At 39.1% G+C, this 18,537-nt stretch overlaps 4 protein-coding genes across 6 annotated transcripts; 2 read left to right on the forward strand and 2 right to left on the reverse strand.

Moving 5' to 3' along the window:
* Window positions 1-963: 963 nt before the first annotated feature.
* Window positions 964-8,569, reverse strand: LOC116425545 (uncharacterized). Of its 2 annotated transcripts, XM_076371169.1 has the most exons (4): window positions 8,155-8,569; window positions 3,030-3,204; window positions 2,776-2,864; window positions 964-2,061 (listed from the first exon to the last, which is right to left on the reverse strand). In XM_076371169.1, the coding sequence occupies exons 1-3, from the start codon at window positions 8,260-8,262 to the stop codon at window positions 2,797-2,799; spliced, it is 351 nt and encodes a 116-aa protein (XP_076227284.1). In that variant the 5' UTR covers window positions 8,263-8,569; the 3' UTR covers window positions 964-2,061; window positions 2,776-2,796. The 2 variants fall into 2 exon arrangements, with proteins under 2 accessions (XP_076227284.1, XP_031829293.1); XM_031973433.2 differs by having other exon boundaries at window positions 964-2,864; window positions 8,155-8,568.
* Window positions 8,570-9,689: 1,120 nt separating this feature from the next.
* Window positions 9,690-10,737, forward strand: RpL36A (ribosomal protein L36A). The gene is made up of 4 exons (XM_031973435.2): window positions 9,690-9,788; window positions 10,162-10,335; window positions 10,447-10,563; window positions 10,647-10,737. Exons 1-4 carry the CDS (start codon window positions 9,786-9,788, stop codon window positions 10,665-10,667), a joined length of 315 nt encoding a protein of 104 aa, XP_031829295.1. The 5' UTR covers window positions 9,690-9,785; the 3' UTR covers window positions 10,668-10,737.
* Window positions 10,722-11,961, reverse strand: CCDC53 (Coiled-coil domain containing 53). Its single transcript, XM_031973432.2, has 4 exons — window positions 11,757-11,961; window positions 11,490-11,654; window positions 11,130-11,398; window positions 10,722-10,873 (listed from the first exon to the last, which is right to left on the reverse strand). The coding sequence occupies exons 1-4, from the start codon at window positions 11,805-11,807 to the stop codon at window positions 10,810-10,812; spliced, it is 549 nt and encodes a 182-aa protein (XP_031829292.1). The 5' UTR covers window positions 11,808-11,961; the 3' UTR covers window positions 10,722-10,809.
* A 471-nt stretch (window positions 11,962-12,432) lies between these two features.
* On the forward strand, window positions 12,433-18,461 carry Tnpo-SR (transportin 3). Of its 2 annotated transcripts, XM_031973430.2 has the most exons (19): window positions 12,434-12,449; window positions 12,586-12,793; window positions 13,094-13,297; window positions 13,373-13,530; window positions 13,622-13,694; window positions 13,769-13,900; window positions 13,966-14,183; window positions 14,273-14,417; window positions 14,482-14,628; window positions 14,702-14,937; window positions 14,997-15,136; window positions 15,215-15,406; window positions 15,476-15,714; window positions 15,801-15,941; window positions 16,004-16,215; window positions 16,296-16,452; window positions 16,532-16,699; window positions 16,781-16,893; window positions 16,971-18,458. In XM_031973430.2, the coding sequence occupies exons 2-19, from the start codon at window positions 12,677-12,679 to the stop codon at window positions 17,029-17,031; spliced, it is 2,853 nt and encodes a 950-aa protein (XP_031829290.1). In that variant the 5' UTR covers window positions 12,434-12,449; window positions 12,586-12,676; the 3' UTR covers window positions 17,032-18,458. The 2 variants fall into 2 exon arrangements, with proteins under 2 accessions (XP_031829291.1, XP_031829290.1); XM_031973431.2 differs by lacking the exon at window positions 13,094-13,297 and having other exon boundaries at window positions 12,433-12,449; window positions 16,971-18,461.
* Window positions 18,462-18,537: the final 76 nt, after the last annotated feature.

Genomic DNA, 18,537 nt, shown 5'->3' on the forward strand with positions numbered 1-18,537 from the left:
AATTCTGATGGAATGGGCAGAAATATAGTCTGTGGTGTTTACTGTTACGTCGAAAGTGATGATGCGATGGTATCCTGTACAAAAGTAGTTTGAACAAGACTTATGAACACACAAACCAAATTCTTAGCCTAAGATTTCGTTTTACGTTTAAATCGTGACACGTTTCATTACCAGATTTTCCTTAAGATCCTTAAACTCCTGTTTTTGTTCTTTTCTTTTTTTAATGCTTACCTAACAAACGTAGGGATGTAACGGTATCTGAGGGGGCGATCTGCCTGATTGATTGATTAAGACCCGTTAGCACCAGTAAATAATTTTCTTAAAAGTCACGTCTAGCAGTCGAGCGAAGTTAGAGCGTTAGAAGAAGATATTCCTGAAGCTCGAGCTACACGACGCGAGTCCATTTTATTCCATTTTCGGACAATGTTGCAAACGGGGCTTGGTATTGTATTAATAAAATTAAATGAACCTATGCTTATAGTGTATGTATTGTATACTATGAACGCTAAAGTACTTATTTTTGCTCAGGCACCTGTACTTTAAGATAGTTCTTTGTCAACATTGATGATCGTCAAGGTACTATCTTGAAGTGAACACGTGTAAATACAGCAGCGGATTGTGTATAAAACCGTCGAGTAACAGAGTTCTGGAGATGGTATGGCCGGTAAAACTAGTACAATGATCGATTGTTAATTACGCTTCAAGCATGATATCTCTCCTCTTATTTTCTTTCACGGTATACACGCTGAATAATCTTTCTCGTCGCATATTCATTTTGTAAATACATCGAATAAAAATTTGTTCGTTACACGTCGTCGTTACACGGTCCATCCCATCTCCTTGGATTCAATGTAGCAGGATTCAGTCCACGAATAGCAGTTTTCTTTATCTTTAATACTGCCATTACTGTAAATTTGTCTCCAGATGGTTTAAACCCATTACTACTCACACGAGAACGAATCATTTTCTCTGATCTAACTGCGTTTTATTTAACTATCTCATTCGAAAATATTTGTACATTAAAACGTGGGACATCGTCTCGCATTCAAATTATCGTTACCTTTATTTATTATGCAGCTATGGTACAATGGTATCGTAACCGCAATGTCTCATCACCCTTCCTTGTCTACCAGTCTCCCGAAATAAGTGGTGTGTGCATGGACATTCAATCTGCAACGATCCACCGACTTTTTGCATACAAAGAGAAGCATCTTTCGATCGTTATTGGTAACCAGCGAACAATCACGGGAATTAATTCATTTGAAACGAAAAAAAGACTTCACAATGGGATGAGAGGAAGTTTTGTAATAATGAATACTGTCGCACTTGTTCTAAGAGACAGTCAACGAATCATTGCTATGAGCAGTCCATGACAATAAAGTCAAAATAAAACCACGGTACGTAAAATACAACTGAATTACGTTCGAACGAGAGCAATCGAATAGGGAGAGAATGTTCGGCTTACTTGGCATTCTCATAAATAAATTTTATTCTCTTTTTTTCCTTTCATTTTTATAAATGCTTTGCACCGCACGGCAAAATCTTGTAATATATATGAACTCATATAATCAAATCGGAAACATCAGTAGTGTACTTCCTCGAAAAAAATGAAAAGTATTCTCCACGCAAGAGTATATATCAAATAAAAATGTGCTCTCCCTACTCTATGCTCCAAGCCTAAAGTGTAACAACCTCTCCACATTACATTACGTTACATAATGTTATCGTTAATAATAAAATGTTTCTTATTTCATAACTTTATACATGCTATGTATAATTATTATGCAATGTTAAAGTCACACATTACTCATCCACACTACCTGGCGCGAGCGTTGCATTAACCTTAATTCCTGTTTTTAGATCAAACAGGAGCACGAGATAGAATGTTCGAGACTGTTTTTTTTTTAAAATTCTTTTCTTCCGTTAATATACATCGATATAGATGTCGATCCGGCATTGTTGATTTTCTTATTTTTCAATAATTTCATGGCGCCGCTCCATTTATAGTTTTATTTATTTCTTTCTTTCTTTTCTGTCCACTTTGTTCAATCGCTCGCGCTCCTGCAATATCATTACAAATACACGTATAGGTCGAGATAAAGGAAAATCAATCACGCGCACAAGGTGAGAGACATTCGTCGAACTACAAACGTAAATTTGATTTCAAATGTAAAAAAATCATCACCCACAAATGTTCATTTTACACTATTTAAATACAATAGAGCTTTTTATATCTTAAATAAGTTTCCGTTATAAAACTGTCCCGCGAAGAGAAGCCAGATGACGGCAAATACCAGTTAGCAGGTGGTTTGGACGAAACAATGGATTCGTCATATCGGAACCCTGTCTGTGTGTGTACGATTTGGTACCGAGAGGAGGCGTGCACGGGCGGCGGCTACGCGCGTCCCCTGGAGTACTTTGAACGTGATATTTAAAACGGAATCGACGCGTTTCATTTTTAAACTCCGTAATGACGAATCAATGGTTCCCGTTCCAAACTACCTAACAGCATTTGGTGATGGCTAGACGACCAGAATTGCGAAGAGCCAAGACAACAGAATTTGCGGCTGCCTCTAATGCGTGTCAGCCCACCACAACTCCGGTGAGGTGGTAATTTTTCTTTCGTACGGTTGGGAGGTTCCAGCAATACGGGTTTCGGGCACGATGGATATATTCAACATTGCTACCAACCACTCAATATGAGAGTAAGTGTTTGCTGAGAAGACTGCCGAAGATCGACGACGACACCATGTGCCTACCTCCCTTCTTACTTACATACTTCCTTCCCTGTTTTCATTATGCGTCTTCCTCCTCGTCTTCTACTTCTCCTTCTACTTCACCTTCTGCATCATCCTCTTCTTCGTCTACAAAGGATAAACACAACATTCATTCTAGCGATACATGTTTACTTAATAGACGCGCAAAGGATTATCGATTCGCGTGGCACGCGAGCCTAGATTCTAACCACGATCGGTAACACAGATTCTTCGAATCTTAGAGACGCGACAATTATTATTAATCCCCCTCACCTTCGCCCTCTTCTAAATCTTCCTCGCCCTCCGGCATGTCGTCGTCTTCGTCATCTTCCTCGCCGTCACCGTCGACTTCTTCCTCTTCCTCGACCTCTTCTTCAATCTCCTCTTCTTCTACTTCTCCGTCGCCGTTCTCCTCCTTCTTCTGTTTCTTCGTGTCGTCGTTCTTCTCCTGTAAACGGCAAAAGCATCGGCGTTACATTCCCGCTGTGCCTCGAACTTTCAACGAGAGATTATTAGCATATCAGGAATTAACCATTTCCGTTCAAACATTCTACATATTTGGAGGTTAAACGTCGCCCGTGGAAACAAGTGGGAGAGACCTCACGAACAGGGGACCCTTCGGCAATGACCGAGAATAGAGGGGAGGGAGCGGATGAAGAGGATTCCCTTCCCGCCAAGAAACGTAAGGACACGAAAAGAAAAGTAGGGGGACCTTCCGTTCAAATATGGCGGAACAGGAAAACACAAGAAGCTACCAGGGAATTATACTACAATACACCAAACACTCTCCTAAAAAACTACAATTAAAACTACAATAAAACAGAAACAAAAAACCCAAAGAAATAAAATTTCAAATAACCAGTAAAATAATAAAAATTACCAGATAGATATAACCTTAGCAAATCTCTTCCCGAAATATATTTTTATCGAACTGCAATTTATTAATATCCCTCGGCGTTCTAACCAGCGATAATACAGTTTTAAGTATTTTCGTGTACCAGAGAAGGCTTCGTTTAATCCTAGGCGATTCGCAGTTAAAAGTGCCTAAAATTACGTCGCCTTAGCATTTTACGCTGGTGTCGTTCCAACAAAGCGAAAAATATTTTACCGTGAACGGGAAGAAGGGAGAGCAGAATTTATGAGCTTAATTCTTTATTTATTCTGAAACCGAACGCTTAGACCGTTGGAACATTCAATCTTATCTGGCCGTGTCTCTCGGAGAGGTACCCAAGGAGGAGGTCTCGGTATCGAATCGCGGCTGTGATAAACGGAAACACGAGCAGACCGTTTCGAAAAGTGTACGGGAGAGACACACGACGACGACGACGACGACGACGGCCCCGTACGAATCTCTCTCGAAATGCCGGTGTACACCTTAAACTCGTGTTCATACAGCGTTACCCGTGATCAGGGTGGTGGTTGGCCGGTAATGGTGTATACACACGAACCGTGTGTATCGCCAGTACGAGGAAAGAGGGCATAGAAAACTCGGAGAACTGCATCGTCCAATCAAAGGGAGGAATCGACTAAGAGACTAGATGGTGGGAGAAGCGTAGGGATTGGCAGACACGACTACGACACATGTTTGTAGAAGGGATGTGTTCGTGCTGCGTATAGCTCACGACAGAGGGGAAAGTGTGGAGGACGGGGGAGGGGGAGGAGGGGCGAGAGAAGCACGAAACAGCGTGCCCGGGTATCGTATACAAAACCAAAGCCGTTATAAAAGTTTACTCAAAGGGAAAAAGGAAAAACGAGCCTGGAAAACTACGGATTGTTGAGAAGAATGTAAAAACTGATGATTATTCGAGTAAACCGACTCTAACACCCTCTAATCGTGCGTTAGAGTCGTAACGAGTCCGTGTTGCCTCAAGGTAACCGTTTCTCGTATTATCGAGCGTCCTTATCAAACGAAACCTAGTATCTCGTTTCATAAACTCGAGGCAGGACCGTATGAATATCGAGTTAATCGATTCAATAAATAAAAAGAAGAAGAAGAATGAGAAGAAGGAGAAAGAAGAAAGACAAAACTGTAAGATACTGTTTGGAATAACAATGTTTGAGAGTAATTACAATGAAACGTGAATGAGGTGCGCATCGGTCGCGGTGCGTTTGCATTACAAATCAATGGAGGAGAGAAGAGAAAAAAAGCGGCTTGTAATTCATGAAGCCATTATGTGCCCGACAGAGCGTTATGACGCGGGACGGTCTCTCTGAAACTTGACGCGCTTTCTTCAAACTATAGAATCCGTTGGGGCCACTGCCGCCGCTTCTATACGCTATCATGGCGTTTACACACCGTACGGCAAGTGACAGTGACGTGCCAGGCTAGTGTACAGTGGTCATGAAACGACGATATTCCGTCTGTTATCCCAGAGACACGATTACCTATCGACTTGTTACTAATCACGAGGTCTTTGTAGATAACCCAATCGTTCATAACCTATCGTACATACATTTCAGCTCGATTCTCTCGAGCGTCTGAGTACACCGTGATCAAACGTTATATAATTCTTCGGAAACACGCGTCAATTTAACCATATTGGAATTACTAAAGCAACCGTTTACCGGTGGAATATCACCTGTTCAATAATTAAAAAAAAAACAATGTTCAGAACAAGCATGAATAAATACATGATGATGATAATTTAAATCTCTTATAAACAGATTAATCAACGATCGCGTTTAATATACGTCGTTAGATTTCCCGCTCGAAGAGAGGTTAAGTATATTGAAGGTAATAGATTAATCAACAAATACCGAACAATTAACCGAGTATCGAGCGAAACAACGGTCATCCCCGAGTTATTACGGATTCGTTACGTCACGTTGTGTAACTTTATAATCAGCATAGTTACTCCTGTAAACGGCGCGCGAGGGAACGCGATTCAACGAGAAGCTTCGAGTTTAATCGGCATTCGTAATTCCCGCCTTTTCCTTTCCTTCCACGTTCCTCTTAACACGATACGCGCGCTTGCGTCATAGCGTGGTCTCTCTCTCTCCGCGGAGCGCTAGATAATATTCATCAAATTCGCTATACGTGCTACGTAATCGGAGCGCAATGATGATACATCGTCGATCACCGTGCCCCGCGAACGGATTGCACGTCGGTGGATCCAGTAAAAATCAATTAACTCGGAACACTAACGACGCGGAGGGAAGCGGCGTCGTTATGGGTACCCTTTCGATACTTCCGACCGAGAAAATAAACGAACCACCGTACATACTGATAAGTACAATGATAATCGTAATAACAATAATAATCATAAAATACTGGATATACAACGCCTCGGATCACCGAAAGCAGCTGTACTCGTGGATTTCCACGTGACGTATTATTCCCGCTACCCGAAGACGCCTCTCTCGCCATGAACTGTATATGATACGTGACCGACAGAAGAGCGTGGGGGACAACACCACGATTACCGGCATTTTCGGTAACAAGTTTCACCTCGCGGCTCCCCATAATAGAGGCTGGTGTGTCGTACGGCGCGCATTATCGACTAAAAATAAAGACGCCGCGCTGCTATCAGGATACGTGGAACGGACGGCGGTCCGATTTAAGATGAAAAATCGTGTCGATGTTTTCTCGAAGGTTCGTAACACCGCGCGGCATACTGCGAAAGAATGGGGAGGCAGGAGAGACATGGGTATATAATACATGGCGTTGCCGCTGGCTGCGCGCGTGGGGTTTTCGAGGGAAAGAGAGAGACACGGAGTTGAACACCGGTAGACTCGAGGACAGGAGGGGAGGGGAGACTGAGAGCAAGAGAGAGAGAAAGAGAGAGGAGATAGAGGAAGAAAGATAGAGATAGATAGATGGATAGATAGATAGATAGAGAGAGAGAGAGACAGATAGAGGGGGGAGCAAAGCGAGGAAGGAAGCCTTCAACGCGGTGTTTATGCACGCAGATCGGTAAACAATTTCAGAGCAACACGTCGACCCGAAAGAGATATGTGGTAGTCTATCGATCGTCCGTCAGACACGATTAACCCTCTTATAACGAATTATCGATCAATTACGACACATAAAGTGTGTCGGAGTAAATGTGTATGTATTGTGTGCGTGTGTGTGTGTGTGTGTGGTGTGAGTAGAGCGCGCGGGAGAGCGAGAGAGAGATGGAGGGAGAAAGAGAGATAGAGGAAAGGGAGAGAAGACGATAAAGGGAGGGAGCCGAAGATGGAACGAGCGCGAGCGAGATAGCACAATGAACGCGGGCTTGGTTTCGGGCGCCATAATGGAAACCCACGACGGCGGTGGTGGCGGCAGCGACGGCGGTCGGAAAAATGCGCGGGATGCTCGCTTTTCCTAGCTACAACACTGATATTCTAGATGAAAAATGGCGTCCATCTTGTAGGCACAACACCGGGACAACGCGGAATCGTTCCCGTCGAACGATGCACAGACGACGGATCGCGTTCGCGGCGGCGGGGCACGAGTCCGAGGACGCGTAATAACGCGAAAAGGTGTGCGGGGAACGAAGCACATGGCGCTGGGTATAACCGAAGATCCCGCCCTAAATTTCATAAACATATTCCCCCCGTCGATCGAGGCGCGGACGCGCACGAAGTGTCGTTCGTTCCGATATTAGACGGTAACGTGAAATCCAGATCGGTAATTATAGACGGCATTGTAACGACAGGGGTGATCAACCGAACGATTCATCGTGCTCGTGGCAGCCACGCGAAATACGATGGCGTCCCTTTCCCGATCCTCTTGTGTGTGTATCGGAAAAACACGATCGCCCCGCGTTCCACACGCGCGGCTGCCGTGTGTTTTGAGGGGCGGGCGGGAAAACCGGGGGACGGAAAAGCGTTCGAGATACGAGGGATACGAGGGAACGGTGTAGAACCCAGAGGGAAAATGCCGGCCGGCATCCTCTATCTTCTTCCGCGCCGTCAGTCGGTCGAAACGGCCACTCGACTGCCCGCCGCCCACCAGTTTGTTCCCCGAGTGTACACGATACGTACCGTCCACGAAATTTTAATAATGTTTTGCCCGTTCTGTCCGATGGGAGGAATATATCCACGCGCGGAACCGTTTGAGCGGGAAAATTCGACGGCGGGGACACCGCCGATTCGGATACCCAGAAATAACTACTGGCGTTGTATTATGATCGCGACGATTCCGTGAAATCATAGACGATGCCGTGACCGAGCAGCGTGGCGCGGAAGCATGGTGTAGTAAAGCCGGCGTGTGTAAGTCGTACGTGCTTTAATGCGATTGGTAATATTGCCTTACGTACTAATATCACCGGGACCGATAATGGGAATGATATAACGTGAAATCGGATGGCAAAAGGGAGAGAGATAGGGAGAGAGATAGAGGGAGAGATAGAGAGAGAGAGAGAGAGAGAGAGAGAGAGAGAGAGAGAGAGAAAAAAAACAAGACACTACTCACCTCGGCCGGCCTCTTGATTCCTTTGATCTCGCACTTCGCGTCCCCGGAAGCCTTGTCGTTCTCGGACACCTTCTCGATAACGACCTCGTTGTTTTCCTTAGTACTCATGGTGGAAGGTGTGTGTTGGGCAAGATGCCTGCGTGTCCGCTTACAAAACGGTGGAAAAAGATATAGAGCGGTGGCGTGTGTAACACGTAACGAGACTCCGTGTCCTCGCGCGGCGTCGGTTTCCGGCGAAATGCCCGAGAGAGCAGCGTCGTCAGGCGAAAACCCAAGGGGCAGAGGGGGGAGAAACAGAGAAAGAGAGAGAGGGGAGAGGAGGGTGAGACAGAGTCGAACCAGTCAGGAGTGGAGAGTATCGTGTACTGACGACTGTGGCGCGAATAGCGCAAAGCTGACTACTACCCGGTCTCGGCTCGCTCCTAGCACATCCAACCTGGCTTTGTTCAAAAATGAAGATGGCGCGGGTTTGAAACTCGATAAATGCCTGATTGGTTGAAACCGTAATGCCCTTTCGGGACGTATCACTGCACCTAATTGGAAACGTTATAACGCCGCGTAATCTTTTATTATTTACTGCGTACGTTTCCCGCGTAATCCGTCCACCTGACGTATAAATAAAATTAAATCCTGCGGAGGACGAGGGGTTCGAGAGTTCGTGGCCGAGGTTCGACGTCTGGTTCGAGGCTAAGTTACTCGATTCAAATAAGCTGCTTCGCTACAATTCATTTATATTCTTTTCGAATCTTCCTCATCGCGGGAAATCGATCGACACCGCGTGTATCGTCGACGTTTTCTAGAAAACAACGGGATCGCTTCGATATCGATGAAATTCGGAAATTGAATCGGATGTATCGTGGCAACATATTGCTGCCATCGCGGCGGGAATCGTACAGGAAAAAGGAGCCAGGATTTTCGAACGACGAAGACGCGTACCTGTCGTCGAAAAATGTGATGTTTATCGTGGTTTTGCTTTTTCAGAGAGACCTTCGATGAAGCATTTTCAACGTTGCGAAATATGTATGAATATTTTCTACGGTTCAATTCGAATAAGGAATTATTGTAATCAGGGGGACGTGGATATCTGAAAAAAAATCGTATAGGTTAAGTTTCCAAGTTCCATAGATAAAAACGGAATAAAATATGTAACGTAGTCACGTATATAGTATACGTTTCGTCTTTATTGTACTTGTGCCTTGTTTTCCGCAGTTTATTGTTACTTTGAGCGGATATTAACTACGTTTTATTGCTAAGACGATATGCTATTTGCAAATTGTTTATGAAAAATAAGAAAAAGAAAATCATTGTAACACAATTGCTGTTATTGATTGGACGTCTTATATATTAAACCGATTTTGACGCCGGCTGTTAATGGCGTATATGCAATCGAAATTTTGTGTTTCAAGGAACTCGAAAAGATTGTATTCACTTTTATAGGAATATTGTACAAATTGAATTTTACTGAATAGTATTAGATTAATGACCGTGTTAACATATACGCCTAAGTGTAAAAAAAAAAATATTAAATTTCTAAATTCTGTGCAACGTATGACTACAAGCGCATGCGCACTGTACGTATACATACCACTTTCCGGTTAAAGTACGTTTCCTTTTCTTTCTAAACATCCAAGATGGTAGGTAGATGTGCGATTCAAAATACACGTATTTCATCTAGAATTAGGACATCGATCCTTGAACGACGTTATTTAGAATGTTTAAATTTCAAGCGAACAAATTATTTTCTGAAAAGTGAATGCAATATTTTACGATTTTGTCGGCCACCAGTGAATGTATACGAGTGGAAACATAACCTTAATAACTGACAGAAAGCTGCATAAAATATTATAATTTGTGCAATGAGAGAGTGTGAAAAGAGGTTCGATGCAGATAAATTGAATGAAACAATGAAGATATAAATTTTCTGTATACCGTATAGGTTCAATGCAATGTTTAATACAGTAATAAAGTTTACACGTTAGTATAATTTGTATAATTTTGTGCTTTCAGGTTAACGTACCGAAGCAAAGGCGTACTTTCTGCAAAAAGTGCAAAGTACACAAGCCTCATAAAGTGACACAATATAAAAAAAGCAAAGAAAGGCATGCATCTCAAGGTAGAAGACGTTATGACCGTAAACAGCAAGGTTTTGGTGGTCAAACAAAACCTATCTTCAGAAAGAAGGTATGCTTTATGAAACATTCATTTTGCGGTTTCTTAGGATTAATATTTGTTACTGACAGTTTAAAGATGAATTCATCAGTTTTCATAAGCAACTTCATGTATTTCTTATAGGCGAAAACTACAAAGAAAATTGTCTTGAGAATGGAATGTACAGAATGCAAATATAGGAAACAGATTCCCCTTAAGAGATGCAAGCACTTCGAATTAGGAGGAGATAAGAAGAGAAAGGTAAGCATCTTACATAAATGTTTACAACTGAAATTATTAAAGGAATAAACAGTAACTAACGTAATAATTATTATTTGTTTTAGGGACAAATGATCCAGTTCTAGGGTGAAGTTATATACATTAACTTTCTGTATGTATTTAATAAGAAATGAAATAAATCTTTTGGAATTTGTATAGTTTATTTTATTAATTGTCTTATAATGCAAAAATATTTTTTATCCTTAACACCTGAATACAACTAATCATTTAATCTCCTTCATTCTCACCATTATCTGTAGACTTCGGCTTAGAAACTATATGCTGGGAATCACTGTTAAGATAAAAAAATAAGCATCGTTTGAACACACTGGACCATATTACAATGTTAAAAATGATTTAAACATCGATCCAAAGGCATTAAAATTATAATTTATCATTTTCTACTTAAGCAAAATAATTCTATTTATCAATGATCTTCATTACACTTCAACATCTATACTTAATGCATTGTAAATAATATTATCGGATACAACTATAAGCTGTGGTTTTGATTATTTATTTTCTAAAACAAATTAATTGGAACTTACTCCAATATAGACGAGTCCAATCCCTCATGTTGCATCTGTAATTTAACTGCTCCTTTCGATACACCAAAATGTAACATTTTAAAATACTTTTCATAACGGGGATCTTTATTTACAGGTTGTTCCTCAGTCTGAATATTTTTAGGCTCCTCTTGAGTAGTAGCATCAGGTTCATCTATTTTTGATGTACTCTGCTTTTCCTCTGTAGTACTTCCTACAGGACCTTGCGTGTTTTCTTGATTACTCTGTTCCAGATCAGGAACAGATGATAACTATAAAAAATACATAGATTACTTACATTTTCCAAAAATTGGAAGCACCATGAAATATATTTGGCAATTTTATTTATCAACTCCTACGTACCCAAGATTCTAAAATTGCTAAAGAGGCTTCAATTCTCTGCAACTTATTTTCAAATTCAAATAATCTTTCCTCGCAGGATAGTACAAATTTATTCAGGAATGTAACAGTATGCACAATAAAGTGATTAATAAACGATATTGTCCTTTTCTGGTTAATTGCTGGAACCTAAGATAAGCAAGAATGAAATCGAGAATGAGAGATGTAAATCATTTTTCTGGGTAGCAGTATGCAAACCGATTAGAGAAAGCTGAAGACGAATATCTGCACCTTCGTGTAATCGATAGTAGGCTCGATTATCGGAATTTTATAATCATTCATTGTATTTTTCAGATGTTATTTCTTGCATTTATTGTCCAACTGTCAAACGTCATAAACTTTCGACGCATCGCTCACACAGATCATGTAGAACTCATGGTAGCATGGTGTACGGAAATATCGCAATTCTTCAACTATAGAAGGTACACGTATTCTTTCGTGAGGCACTCTGTGGATAACATATGAACGGCGGGTTGTTTGAAATTCCGGAATGTTTAAACAGGAAATCGTTTAAAAATTCACGAATCTCAAGCATCAAGTGAAAAACAGTTCAAATGTATAATGTTTAAAGATTCACTTTTTTTATTATTCTAGTCTCCTAGTATCTTTTATTACGTTACGACTAAAATTTGTTTACCTCAAAAGAAAATTTTCCTTCCGTTTTAATCCATCGACAGCTGCTTACTCATTTTGATGCAGTTTCGTTGTCATTTCTTATAGTATTTGTAAGTAATGATTACAAAAAGTGAAAAGTGACTGTATTAGCAAAATAAGACGTTGGATATTAATGGTCTTATAAAGTTCAGTTCCCACTGATAACTTACCAATGATAAAGTAATTGTGCTGTATGAATTATTTCCCTTTTACCACTGATCAGTGATTAATATTGTATTATATTGAAGAACAGAAAAGAAACAAGTTTCTGTAAGTAAATGTTTTTTTTTATTCAAGCAATTAGAATTTTAGGAATAGAAACCGTTTGCTGTTAGTCGATAAAACAGCATATGCGCTGACAGCGCGAATGAGAACTGTTTCGTGACTGTACCAGTTGATCTTATAGGTTGGATATAGGTCTAATAAACGCGACCGATCTGTTGTCAGTGAGAGTCAACTGTATGGAGATTACAGGGAAAACGATTATTTGTTGAAGAATGGAGTTACCACCTGACCTGGAAACTGTCTACCAGGCAGTGTATTCTTTATATAATTATTCGGATCCTTCGGGGACAGGGAAAACATCTCAATGGCTGGACGAATTACAAAAATCGGTAAGCTACTTGTTAGCGGTGTTTCATTGCCTTCAGTTACTTATTTTCTGAACTGAAAAGTTTTGCAAATATTCTGCCTTGCTACCGTGTCGACAATGTGATCGTTGTTAAACCTGTACTAACAACCGTGTAAAAAAACAATTATAAAATAAGAAGAGGTGAAATGGTTTCTAACCTTACATCCGTATATTGATATCCATTCATTATAATTTTCATGTAATAGTACTCATTATTTGTATGTATGGGCATAAGTGGGAAGAATGATAAACTAACAGTTGCTGTACTTATGTATCATTTTAGGTTTTTGCATGGAAAATAGCAAATGAAATGTTACAGCAAAAACGAGATGTACAATCTTGTTATTTTGCTGCACAGACAATGCGTACTAAGATACAATTGTGTTTTCAAGAGCTACCTGCAGAAGCCCATATTGCTTTAAGAGATTCTTTATTGAATCACATATCACAAACTAATGAAAACACTAATTTGGCTATTGTCACACAGGTTCATATATTACATATTAATATTTTATATTGTAATATTTCTGTTTTTTTCCTATAATTATAATTGTAATTACAGTTATGTTTGGCTCTGGCTGATCTTGCATTGCAAATGTCCTCATGGCAAAAACCAGTTGTAGATTTAATAAATAGATTTGGAGGATCGACTAATAACTTATGGTCATTGCTAGAAGTAATGACAGTATTACCAGAAGAAGTAAATTCAAGATCTCTTAGGTATAATAAATTTTCAACTAAAAATAGAACATTGTAACAAAAAGTTTTAGATGTGTTAAATCAGTGTCTAAATTAAAATTTGCTTGTGTAGACTAGGAGCCAATCGCAGACAACATATATTACAAGAGCTCAATGCAAGTGCTGACACAGTAACTGAATTTTTTGTAAGTACACTGAAACAATTTGAGTAATTATGTATTATCACTCCTTAATTCTTAATTAAACTTTTCATTCTCAGAAAATGTGTCTAAAGAATGGTGGAGAAAGTTGTCATATTCGTTGTACAATTCTAAGATGTTTTACAAGTTGGATTGCAGTACACGCTATACCCCTTGCACCTACAAGTGATGTTATTGTATATACTCTTCAAGTAAGTTGTTCGAGTAATTGTAAATTTTCTAAAATTTGAAATCTAATGGACTACTTGACTTTTAGATACTTGGAAACCATATGACCATGTCTCCTATACATGAAGCAGCTGCAGATTGCATGTGTGTAATTTTGCAAGTTTTAGAAGAAGACAGTAATAGTAATCGTGATAATAATAGTGAAACAAGTTTACAATTACAACAGTTACAATTATGGCTTTTTACTAGTGTAATAGCTTTGGAACAACCTTATCATTTATCTGTTGCATATGAAGATATGGACAAGTAAATCATTTTTATTATATTTATTTAGCGATTATAGTTTTGCAAAATAAACTTGAACGTGCTGTTGCTAATCATGAAAATTTATTTAGGTCGATAAATTATTGTCGAATTTTTACGGAATTGGCCGAAACGTTTTTGGAAACCATGATAAATGGTTGTGCTGGAGGAAAGCAACATTATGCAATTAAAATTCTAGACCTCGTTTTAGTGTGTGTCGGTCATCATGACTATGAGGTATTTATTTCTTTCTACGTCAAATGCGTTGCTTTCAATTTTTTACAAATTTTATTTATATCAGGTGGCGCAAATAACTTTTAATCTGTGGTATCGTTTATCTGAAATTCTTTATCAAAGAAATAGCGATGACCTTAATGCCGTATTTCGACCTCACATTGAGAGATTAATCGGAGCTCTCTGTAGGCACTGTCAAATGGAACCAGATCATGTCAGTAACCAATGTTTAAGCGTACTAATTCTATTTCAGTTTTGATATTAAATACATCATTTTTTTTCAATAGCTGGGTCTAGTGGAGGAGGGTGCCGGGGGTGAAGAATTCGCCGATTTTAGAAATCGTGTTTCAGAACTGATAAAAGATGTCGTATTTGTTGTTGGAAGTAGTCATTGTTTTCGACAAATGTTTTCTTCCTTAACGGGCGGTCCAAGTCCACAGGGACAACCTAATCACGTACCTACATGGGATTCGACTGAAGCTGCGCTGTTTGTAATGCAAGCAGTTGCGAAAAATATTTTGCCGTAAGTTTTTTTTTTAGTTGTGTCACAAGGTTGACATTGACTCTGACATTTATTTTCAGAAAAGAGAATGATGTAGTTCCAAAAGTAGTAGAAGCTATCTTAAATTTACCTGAAAACACACACATCGCTGTACGTCATACAAGTATTCTTTTATTAGGAGAACTCTGCGAATGGATAGATAGTCACCCACAGTCCTTAGGTAAAACTTGATGAGATTGTAATCGTTATTTCAACAGTTTCCTTTATAATCATCTTTCACTGAAAATTCCCATTTTAGAACCTGTTTTAAATTTTCTACTGACCTGCCTAAGTCAAAAAGGTTTAGGAAGCGCAGCCTGTGGAGCATTATTAAGTATATGTACAGCCTGTCGTTTGCACATGGCCTCACATTTCCCAGGATTGTTGCAGATCGCACGTTCTCTTGACGGTTTTGCTATTAGCAATGACGCAGCTATCGGTTTACTCAAGGGTAAGTTGATCTTTATCCCAAAAGATATTCTCAAAGAATATTGTGTGATATGTTTTTATTTTGCAATAGGAGTAGCAATAATTATGTCTAGCTTACCGCGCGATGAAATTACACAAGCAATGAAAGAACTATGTTGGTTCCAAGCTAGACCATTGTGTGAAATCATGGAACGTAGAATTCCAATTGAAATAGGAACAAAGACTGATCCTTTGATATGGCTAGATAGATTAGCTGCTATATTTAGACATACTGACCCTCGAATTGATGACCCTAACGAACCTCATCCTTGTCAGAGTGCTGTTACCGAAGTAGGTCTTGGAAACGCCATAATATGTTAAATTTTATGCTGTTCAAAAATAAGCGTCACTCATGCTTCTGCTTTTATAAATAACAGATGTGGCCAATACTCTCGAATGTGTGTACAACATATCAACAAGACGCGAAAGTGATGGAAAGGTGTTGTCGTTGTTTAAGATTCGCTGTCCGTTGCGTAGGAAAACATTCCGCTCATCTTCTTGAACCACTTGTCAAACAGGTCCGTGTTTCTTGAAAAGTAAGAGTTTATCCAGTTTTATTCAATGTGTCACAAACTTTTAGATCGTGCAATTATATTCAGCGCATCAACACAGCTGTTTTTTATATCTTGGTTCAATATTAGTTGACGAATATGCAATGGATCCAGAATGCGTTTCTGGTCTATTAGCAATGCTGGAAGCATTTATTGGGCCTACGTTTAATCTTCTCCAACAACAGGATGGATTAAAGAATCATCCAGATACGGTGGACGACCTTTTTAGACTATGTGCCAGGTACGTTCTTTTTATTGCATACAGCTTATAAAAATTCCTTTGGATTTCAGTTGACAAATAAAATCACCTTTTTCCAACAGGTTCTTACAAAGAGCTCCAATACCTTTCTTACACTCGGCTATAATAGGAAGTATAATCGACTGTGCCTTAATGGCTTGCAGTTTAGATCATAGGGATGCGAATGTTTCAGTAATGAAATTTTTTTACGACCTTTTACACTGCGGTCGTAACCATGAGGTAATTTAAAGAGAAACATTATACGCTCTTCAAATTATTGTATAAATATTGATTTTTTCATTTACTATTTTTCTCGAAGAACCGAAGTGATTACTCGATGCGACGAGAACTGGTGCAACGCATATTAAGAGAAAAGGGACAAACTTTAGTCATGAGACTACTCCATGCATCAGTATTCTCATTATCCTCTTACATGTTGTCGGACGTAGCAGATGTTTTCGTTGAATTGTCATTATGTAATAGAGAAGTAAGTGATGCGAGACTAATCATTAATTAAAATAAAAGGTACAGTCACTCGTCTACAACGAGGATAATGTTTGTTGTTCAGTTGCTGTCGAATTGTTTAGAAGAAGCCATCAAAACGATGCCATCGCAAAACGCAGGTGGTTCACCTACAGCTCAACCCGAACAATTATTTGAATTTCATAGTACGGTTACAAGGTATACGAAAGTTTAATTTGTAACGTTGTTTCGTTATGAGATCAATAATACTTATACGGGTTCGTTTTCTCTTGCAGGGCGGACTCGGCGAAACCCGTGAACCAGGCCTTACGAAATTTTGCACGTTTATATCGTTGATATATTGTGGCGTAAAACTGAGGAAGAATGTTAAAATTAAAAACAGCAAAGATCTTCCAGGGTCCTTTATTTAGTTGAAACATTTGAAGGTATTTAATAAAACAAGATTACTGTAAAATGGTGAGTTTATACTGTATAAACATAACATCAAAGATTTCTATCATCTCTTATTTGTTTACTATCTTCACATTCCTTTGCAAAGTATGCAAGAGCAATGATGGTAAACTTATTTTCTTTTTTTTTCTTGTAAGATGTATTTCGTACTTTTACATGGAAAGTGATGTATTTAAAGTAACCGTGAAACTCCTTTTTGTCATTTCAATTACATGCATACTTGTGTTAGTTTTATGTATAGTCATCTCGCATCCGTTCCACATAATCGTTGAACATATAATACCTATGGAAAGTGATATCTGGATTACCTATTTATATTAGGTATACGTCTAGTCAACTGTTTGAAGGTAGCGAATGTCACGCATACTTTGCAGATAACGTGCGGATAGTAAACATTGAGTAATCGGATAATTATAGATTTTTATGGTTTTCGTCCTATTTATACAAAACAACCTCCGAATGGAATATCGTCATGTTCTTTTAAAAGTTTATACGAACGTGCTGTTTGATTTGTCATGAACTAAACTGTACTAAGTTGTGCAAGATTGTTTTACGATTAAGCTTTTTAAGACTTCAATTGTCCTGTCGCGAGGTATCACTTTCATTCGCCAACATTGTTTTAAGTAGAACACGAGATACAGGAGAATGTAAGTCAAGCGTGCAAACAATTGAGAAAAAAAAAACAAACGAGACGTGCGATCTGCATAAAATTTTAATCGACATAAAGAAAATGTAGAGCTTGTTCACACTTGTGTACTTCTTTTGTGTGTCTGGCAAAAATATAATTTTATAAAGATTTAAATCGTGCTTAAGATTTACAGAATGTGATACGTTACGTTTACGTTGTGAAACAGAGCATACGTGTGTCATGTTTCTGTTATATGAATACTTTAAAAGAAAGTGGACTTCTTTATAGACCTACATGTTATTAAGATTTAAGTTGATCTATACTCCGCTGTCATGAACAATAATTCGACGCGGAGCTATATCACGGTACATATAAAAAACAATAACGAGCGTGTGACGGCGAGTTTAATATAGACACGGGAATGATGATTCTCCGATTTTTTCATGAGATGCAGAATATGCAACAAATACACGCTCATTTTACACGATAGAGAACTTTTATTGTACAAATAGTATACATATAAGGAACGTGTAACGTTTGCGAAACGTTTACTGTACAGATAATGTAATAACGAGAATAAGCATTATGATTGGTAAGAATATCATTTGTGATGTAAGGTTGAGAATGATTAAACTGTACGAATATTTCGACAACTAGCATTAATTTTAGCATTTACGCTAATGTTTCGCTTTATAACGACAAATTTACGTATTTCAAATAAAACGATATTTTTTGCTTAACAAGTCGAACAGATATTTCATCGC

The sequence above is a fragment of the Nomia melanderi genome, chromosome 9 (assembly GCF_051020985.1).
Source record: "Nomia melanderi isolate GNS246 chromosome 9, iyNomMela1, whole genome shotgun sequence".
In the NCBI taxonomy this organism is placed as follows: domain Eukaryota; kingdom Metazoa; phylum Arthropoda; class Insecta; order Hymenoptera; family Halictidae; genus Nomia; species Nomia melanderi.

Coding starts and splice junctions, on each gene's coding strand:
- RpL36A (XM_031973435.2), top strand. Junction 10,336..10,446: donor AACCTATCTTCAGAAAGAAG/GTATGCTTTATG, acceptor TATTTCTTATAG/GCGAAAACTACAAAGAAAAT. Junction 10,564..10,646: donor GAGGAGATAAGAAGAGAAAG/GTAAGCATCTTA, acceptor TATTTGTTTTAG/GGACAAATGATCCAGTTCTA.
- LOC116425545 (XM_076371169.1), bottom strand. CDS start 8,262: ATGAGTACTAAGGAAAACAACGAGGTCGTTATCGAGAAGGTGTCCGAG. Junction 3,205..8,154: donor GAATCAAGAGGCCGGCCGAG/GTGAGTAGTGTC, acceptor TGCCGTTTACAG/GAGAAGAACGACGACACGAA. Junction 2,865..3,029: donor AGATTTAGAAGAGGGCGAAG/GTGAGGGGGATT, acceptor TATCCTTTGTAG/ACGAAGAAGAGGATGATGCA.
- Tnpo-SR (XM_031973430.2), top strand. CDS start 12,677: ATGGAGTTACCACCTGACCTGGAAACTGTCTACCAGGCAGTGTATTCT. Junction 12,794..13,093: donor TGGACGAATTACAAAAATCG/GTAAGCTACTTG, acceptor GTATCATTTTAG/GTTTTTGCATGGAAAATAGC. Junction 14,938..14,996: donor GTTGCGAAAAATATTTTGCC/GTAAGTTTTTTT, acceptor ATTTATTTTCAG/AAAAGAGAATGATGTAGTTC.
- CCDC53 (XM_031973432.2), bottom strand. CDS start 11,807: ATGAATGATTATAAAATTCCGATAATCGAGCCTACTATCGATTACACG. Junction 11,655..11,756: donor CTACTATCGATTACACGAAG/GTGCAGATATTC, acceptor TGCTTATCTTAG/GTTCCAGCAATTAACCAGAA. Junction 10,874..11,129: donor TTGGACTCGTCTATATTGGA/GTAAGTTCCAAT, acceptor TTATCTTAACAG/TGATTCCCAGCATATAGTTT.